Genomic DNA, 7,510 nt, shown 5'->3' on the forward strand with positions numbered 1-7,510 from the left:
AATCATCTGTCCCCAGTAGCTATTACTACTACAAGTGTTTGTAAAGTTACCTGGGTGCTGCCAGAGCATTTGCCAACACAGAGCCAGGATACTGCTGAAACCACTGAACTTTCTGCTATTACTGAGGCTGGAATCAGGCACTTCAAGATCCGACTATTTACTGTATCAGCTAGAAAAGAGACCATGTAGAGTGAGACATTGCTTCAAGTTCCAGGTTCTTTGGCATGTCATATGCAGGTGAGACCATTATGTCCTTTCTGGGACAGATTGTTTACCTATTTGCAGCTATCACAGGCTGGAAAAAGAATTTAACAAGGACTTACTGGAAAAAATTCTTACAAAAAGCTTTAAGACTGGTTAATAGTCAAAAAGTAGGAACCTGATTCTCCTCACACCAGTTTTACAGGCGTGCAACTCCATTAACTTCAATGCAGTTACTCTGGATTTACAGTAGCATAACTAAGAGGAAAAAAAATACAGCCAGTTGATGTGCATACTGCCTTTATTAGCCTAGATACCTGGAGTATTATGGAAGTATGAGCTGAAGGAAAAAAAGGAATTTCCTTTGAATCAGCATAAGGTCAGAGTATCCGAAACCATTTCAGATTATAAATCCAAGTGGCCTGAAAGCTAAAACCACCACCTTAATTTTCCTATATTATTAGCCAGTTCCAAGTTCATCCTAACTACATTTATTGTCTAGTAGACATAAAATTGGACCACCCCAGGACTACAGTTAAAGAACTAAGCACTATTTAAATACTAGAGTCAGGCAAAAGTAACATGAATTCTTTATAGCTAATATTTGACTAAGGAACAAACAACATAAGAAAATAATACAAAACACACGCATTAGCAGCTGTTCTTTTGTTGCCATACAGTGTCCGAGTCAGTAGCTTGACAGTGCTCGAAAGGGACTTGGACTACAAGCCAACACTATTCAATACTGGTCTATGATGTAAAGCACTAGTGTGCTTATTTTAAACTCATAGACTTTAAAGGTCAGAAGGGCCACTGTGACCCATGTAGTCTGACCTCCTGCACCTTGCAGGCCACAGAACCTCACCTGCCCATTCCTGTAATGGACCCCTAACCTCTGGTTAAGTTACTGAAGTCCTCAAACCATGATTTAAAGACTTAATGTTACAGAGAATTAATAATTTACACTAGTTTAAACCTGCAAGGGACCTATGCCCCATGCTACAGAGAAAGACGAATCCCCCCAGGGTCTCTGCCAGTCTGACATAAGGGAAAATTGAAATGAACCTGGCAGGTCAAATATGGACTAAAATTTGAGTTTTGTAAACATAAAACCAACAGAAATGTTTCCCTAGCTCTTTTCAAAATTTCAAATAGAGTATACTGAATGGCATTCATTACAGCATTTGCAACATGGTGCTAGTACACCAGAGCTAGAAAGTGAAACTGACTAGTCTATCGTGATTACTCAGGACAAGGGAAAAGTAAAAATATCAGAGTAAGAGTGAGAACTGAATTAAGTGTTTAAAATTTCACTTATGATTTGTAATGTTATCTACATGTAAAATGTGAGATTGTCAGTTGCACGTCAGTTTAGTTTTGTAAAGAACCAATTTTTTTAGGCCAACAGAAAGGGACCCACTAAAGTTGTAATAACCAGAAGAAAAATATCCTCCACGCTCTAACATGCATCTTTAGTTTTTTGAGGTAGAGGATTGTTATTTGTTTTAAATCCATTGGCTCATCACCAATTTAAAAGCAAAATGGTGGCCAGTAATTTTGAAGAACACACTTATCGAGTCTGCACTGACACTCCGTTCCTTTGTCCCTATGAGACACTGCAAAAGTTGAAGCTAAAAATAAGCAGTCATGTCAGTTGCATGTCAAGGGAGAAGAAACCCAAACAATCCCCAGCATGTAAGAGGAGAGAAAGGTTTCTAGGGACTACAAGCCTTTAAGAGATTTTATAAAGTAAGTGAAACAGCAGTAATTTTTTAAAATTTGAAGACAAGCAGTAATCCAATATTTTTTTATATATATTTACAATTTTTATCTGAAGCATTCCCTGTCCCTACTAAGTTTGCTGCACTTATTTTAGCAAGAACTCAGAATTTACATTAAAGAACTTTAAGGATGCTGTAAATTTACAGTAAGGGACAAACCATGACAAAATAACCATCATAACATATTCTCTCAAAGCCATGGATATGGTAAAAAAGTGGTGTCTTCCTTCCCTCCCACATTCACAGTGGACATGCTAGCAATTTCTGAATGTTTTACCAAGGCGGCCACTGAGTGCAACATTCAGCAACACATCAAGTCCTTCTGGGGATAATCCTCTCTGCAGGGCAATGTTTTCCACAGTAGCCAAGTGTTTCTGCAGAACCTCATTCTTTTTCAGTGGAATGTAGTCTTTAACTAAAAGAAGAAAAAGATTTAGGGATTAAAGTGCATCCTAGTAATCAGCCTGCTGAGAAATGTGTATGTCCACATGCATTCTGTCCCCAAATCTGTCTTCTGCTCATAGTTTACCACTTTAAGAGAAAACACCCTGGTTTTCAAAAGCTGCTGTCCACCCACAGCTCCCATTAATGGTTCCTCTGTATAGTTTGTTTTCTCTGTCTGGGTGTTTTACAAAGCAATTGCGGCGGGGGGGGGGGGGGGGGGGGAGAAGAGACTCAAGATAGGAAAATGATTATAAAACCACAAAAACAGCCAGATGGACTCAAGTTGTATGTGAAACTATTTTAATCTCATTTAAAAATGGACTAGATTTCAAGTTGATAGTGCCCTTTTCAATATCAGAAGCAAGTCATATCACTGCTCTTACCTCTCTCAAAATAGGTCAGAGCTTGCTCCAGATGGTCTTGTGTGCTGTTGTCTGCCTGGTCACTGGCAGATTGCTGCTTCTCTTTCTCATGTTTCTGTGCACTTTTCAAGTCCAGAGTCTTTGGGCCAGTTGTTCTTTCTCCTATTTGCCATGCAGAGAAGCTACTATGGCGAACCTGCAAAGTCTGCTTTGGATTCTTGGCATTCTCTCTTTGCTGCATCCCTTCAGTCTCCCAGCTGGGAAGGGCAAATTAAGTACTCACTCATCTGCCAGTCTGGTTCCAAATCTTTCCCCCAAAGAGGCAAGAATATAAATCAAGGCCCCACAGCCAGATATACCCCCAGCAGTTGAAGAACATCAAAGAGCCACTTGCCTGCAAGAAGATGAAAGTCAGTTTATCCACAGCCTTTCCAGCAAACCCACTAAAGGATCCAGCGTAAAGTAACTATGACTTGCCGTAAACCACTTAGAGCATCATGTGCCCCAGAAAGGTCAGATAATCCAGTTAGAAGAGTACCTATATACACAGGCCATCCAGTGTGTACATACAAGCCCAATTCTTCCCTCCAGCAGAGAAAGATGAAGGAAAGCTCACAAGTAGGGATTTTTAAAGGGAAATGTCATCTTGAAAATTAAACGTCTGAAAGACATTTACAATTGTAAGATATAACACTGAAAACATTAGCAAAAATAATCAAATTATTTTTCCAGTTTATTTTGTGCATTTGGCACCATTTGTGCACTGTCAGTTTCACTGTTTTATTGAGGGCAACTTTCCACCCCAAGGACCCTCAACTTGTGAGTTATGACCCCCTACAAGGTAGAATGTGCAATTTTGCCGCAGCCAGAGACTTGATATTTTTTATCTCCCTGTCCTGCAGGGACTTGCCTTAAGCTGCCTCTTGTTGTTCTCTGGCTTTCCCTTCAAGGGGAAGTTAAGTAGCAGGGGAGGCTGCAACCACGGTCTCTTTTCTATGGATTAGTACTTGCAGTCTGACTTTCTCCTCTAGCACTCAAACCAAAACACCAAGCAGAATGCTTGCTAGCCCACCACAGAAGTAACACCGGGGATTACTATTCTACCCCAGGCACGAGCAGTTTGGTATTGTTGGCTCTCCAGCCCACCAAACTCCCCCTGGCTGGAAAGGTTCTTAGATACATCAGCAGCAGAGCAGAAAAACAGGCATCTAATAACACATAGCACATATATTCTACAATTAATCAGCGTTTAAACGTTCAAGTTGACAGGGCCCCTTTAAATAACCCACCGTTCTGAACTTCCAGTGAAGGGGGAAAGAACGGTGCAGAGACAGAAACAGGACCGTGGGCAGTCAAATCAGGCAGGAGCCTGGCCATCGCCCACGCGTCTAGTGATCCCTGCTCCGCGGGCGCTCACCTCGCGCTCCCCATCTCCCGGCCACTGCTCGGCGCTCGGCCCCCGCAGCACACCCCTGCAGCAGGGCCCTCAGCATGGAGCACCCAAAGGCCTCTGGGCTGCTCGGAGCTGCCCCGGCCCCAGCGGCGCTCAGAGCCCGACCCTGGACAGGACCGCGAGGTCCCCAGCTATTCTGCGCCGCAAGCCCTTGGGCCCTGCACGAGAGCTGTCAGCCCCTGCTTCCCTCACCCCCCCGGGCACGGAGAGGGTCACCGACCGGCCCCCTGGTAACACGCCTGTCCCCCGACTATCTACTTCCTCAGGTGGCTGCCCACGCTGCCATGGTAACACCCCCACTTTACCTGACTCCACTGGTACCGGTTTTTTTTTAACCGTCCGATCAATTCAAACCCCCGCGCCACTCCCCAAGCATGCGCAGATCGCAATTGTAAGGGAACAGAGAGAGCGAGGAGGTGATCATTGCGCACGCGTGCGGAGCCCTCGGGTGCGGATTGGTCGGCAAAAACTGATCTCATGAGAGCGTCGATGTTCCTTGTGAGCATGCGCAATTCTCGCGCGGGCGAGGGGAAGAAACGGGATATCTTTACGCATGCGTATTAAGGTGATTGAGGTTCGTGACTGGGCTATGGGCGTGCTCAGTGCTATGGAGGACTTTTTTTGTCGGTTGGGTCAGGGTCAGGTGGTCACGTGACTGCAGGGGTATTGCCGCGCAGGGCGGAAGAAGAACCTTGAGTTAGCCAAGAGCGAGGTCGAACGTGGGGCAGGCCTACGTCGGGGACCCTCCCTCATCAGGGCAAAGGGGCTTCCCCCTTCCCTGGCAGCGCCACACCCCGCAGGGGGCAAACAGGCAGAGAGCCCGCGTAGTGCCTGCCCGCAGAGGAGCCCCAAGGGCCTCTTCCCCAGTGCGCTAGGGGTACAGGGGCGCCAGAGGTTTCCTCCCTGATGTCTCTGAGGCGTTCAAACACCACTGCCCACGAATAGACCTGTGTGCTCAGGAGCATACAGGGGAGCCATGCCCACCTCGACCCCCATGCCTGCCCGCCCACCCACCTGCCCCAGCCCACCTACTCAGGCCTGCCTGCCCACCCACACATACCTGCCTGACCAAGCCAACCTGCTCATGCCTGCCTCCACATGCCTGTCTGTGCACCTACAAATACCTTCCTCCACCTGCCTGACCAAGACAACCTGCCCACGCCTGCCTCCACATGCCTGTGTGCTCACCCATGCCTGCGTACATACCTGCCTCCACCTGCTTGCCCAAGCCAACCTGCCCACCTACACATGCCTGCCCACCCATGCCCACTCACACATGCCAGCCTGCCCACCCATGCCCACTTACACATGCTCACCTGCCCACCCGTCTTCCTACCCACCCATTCCCACCTACATGCATATACCTGCCCACTCATACCCACCTGCCTGCCCACCCTTGTGCACATTCCCCAATGCACCTCAGCATAGCGGGCAGCAACATGCACTCTGGCATGCCTTGCGCAAGTGGAAACACAGCGGAAGGCGTGTGTGGTTTTCAGCAAGCCAGAAGTTGATGCACCAACTCACTATCGCTCTTGCTTTGTCAAAGCTGCCTTTTGACTCCCACAGAGAGAGGCTCTGCCCTGCAAGCCTGTGTCTCTGACAGGGAAGTCGCTGCAGTGCCAGTCGCAACAAGCAAGGTCTCTCTCCTGCAGCTCCTATGTTGTTTCTAGGGAGCATAGGCCCTTGAAAGGGGCTGCCCACAGAAGAGCTGAAGTGGTGGCAGCAGGATGGGAGGGGACATTGCTGAATTCAGGGCAAAAGGCGAAAAAAATGAGAGGAATAAAAAGGATCTATTCTCAGTGGTAGCGGATGACAGGACAAGGAGTAATGGTCTCAAGTTGCAGTGGGGGAGATTTAGGTTGGATATTAGGAAAAACTTTTTCACTAGGAGGGTGGTGAAACACGGGAATGCGTTACCTAGGGAGGTGGTGGAATCTCCTTCCTTAGAAGTTTTTAAGGTCAGGCTTGACAAAGCCCTGGCTGGGATGATTTAATTGGGGATCGGTCCTGCTTTGAGCAGGGGGTTGGAATGGATGACCTCCTGAGGTCCCTTCCAACCCTGATATTCTATGATTCTATGAACCTGAAAGGGAAAGTTAGCATGATAAGATGCCATGCTGGGGCCTGGATTCAATTTCTGGCCCCTTATCTCTTTACTTCTAGCAAGCAGGAATGACTAGTGCTCCAAAAGTAGCATGCCAACACACATTCGGGCAGGGAGGGCAACCCGATATAGGCAAATAGAGAGCTCTGTTGGTAGACTCCAAAAAGCAGGCCTTATCTTGTCCTTTAATGAAAGTTGTAGCTGCAGTTGGGGGTCATCATAATAGTCCAATATGGGAGAACTGTAAAGGCTCTGAAAAGGGGATGGAAGTGAAGTGATGGGAAGGTTTTCAGGCTTTCATGGCATATGAAGTGCTTTGAGTTTGCATCAAATTTATAAAATTTTCAAGATTTTATGCTGATTATGCTTTATTGGTAGGGTGTCCAAAGCTATGTGAGATATTTCACTAAAGACATGAACCTGCTCCCAAAAGCTTTATGTAAATTTTAGATGTGACACAAGTGAGAATGGCAGCCATGCAGCGGATCACAGCAATTCAACTGTGGGCACTTAGTTTAAGCATGTGCATGTCTTGGTGGTTCTGTAAAGATATTTTAAAAATAAACACAGTGACATTTAATTTTGGGTATCAGGTAAGAAATTACTTCAGAAGGTGGAACAAGCTACATATGCATTTGGGCTGACTTTGGAATAGTCACTTAAAACAGAAGATTCTATAAAAAGCGTGGTCTCTTTTATAATTTTCCCTGTATTCTCCAGGACAGCTGTTATGAGAGGAAACTAAGCACAACTGGAAGTTCTGCAAACGTCAGTCTCAATCCCTAATATTCATCCAGTTCTCCCCATAAATGTATTTTTTCACCTCCAACCTAATCTGTTCTCCAAGGTATCCTTATGACTGCATCATGACAAAATGTCAGGGAACTTGAAATAAAAATGGGGGAGATTATATACATGCAGAACAAACTTACAAAAATGGTATCTCTCCCTTAACAATGGGGTCATCCTTAACATATATGCAGCTGAATGCTGTCTAATGTGCTGAATACAATTTTTCAAGGGCTGAGATTGAAGGTTTCTGCAATATAGGTGGCACCTAGTCTATTTCTGCTATATCCTTAAAAAAGCGGCAAAGTGGGTGGCTAGACCTGACACAGTACTCCAGGTCAATATGTATCCTTGGTTGGTATACCAATAATAT

At 45.8% G+C, this 7,510-nt stretch overlaps 1 protein-coding gene across 1 annotated transcript in view; it reads right to left on the minus strand.

Moving 5' to 3' along the window:
- The window catches only part of CENPI (centromere protein I), a 33,059-nt gene extending 28,853 nt beyond the window's left edge, over positions 1 to 4,206 (minus strand). Inside the window, exons 1-4 of the mRNA XM_074963102.1 lie at positions 4,078 to 4,206; positions 2,810 to 3,182; positions 2,260 to 2,397; positions 51 to 169 (exon numbers count right to left, since the gene is read on the minus strand). Coding sequence (XP_074819203.1) covers positions 51 to 169; positions 2,260 to 2,397; positions 2,810 to 3,029 — 477 coding nt within the window. The 5' untranslated portion in view covers positions 3,030 to 3,182; positions 4,078 to 4,206. The remainder of the gene's footprint in view (positions 1 to 50; positions 170 to 2,259; positions 2,398 to 2,809; positions 3,183 to 4,077) is intronic.
- Between the last annotated feature and the right edge of the window lie 3,304 nt (positions 4,207 to 7,510).

This window comes from Natator depressus, chromosome 9, assembly GCF_965152275.1.
Source record: "Natator depressus isolate rNatDep1 chromosome 9, rNatDep2.hap1, whole genome shotgun sequence".
Taxonomy (NCBI): Eukaryota; Metazoa; Chordata; order Testudines; family Cheloniidae; genus Natator; species Natator depressus.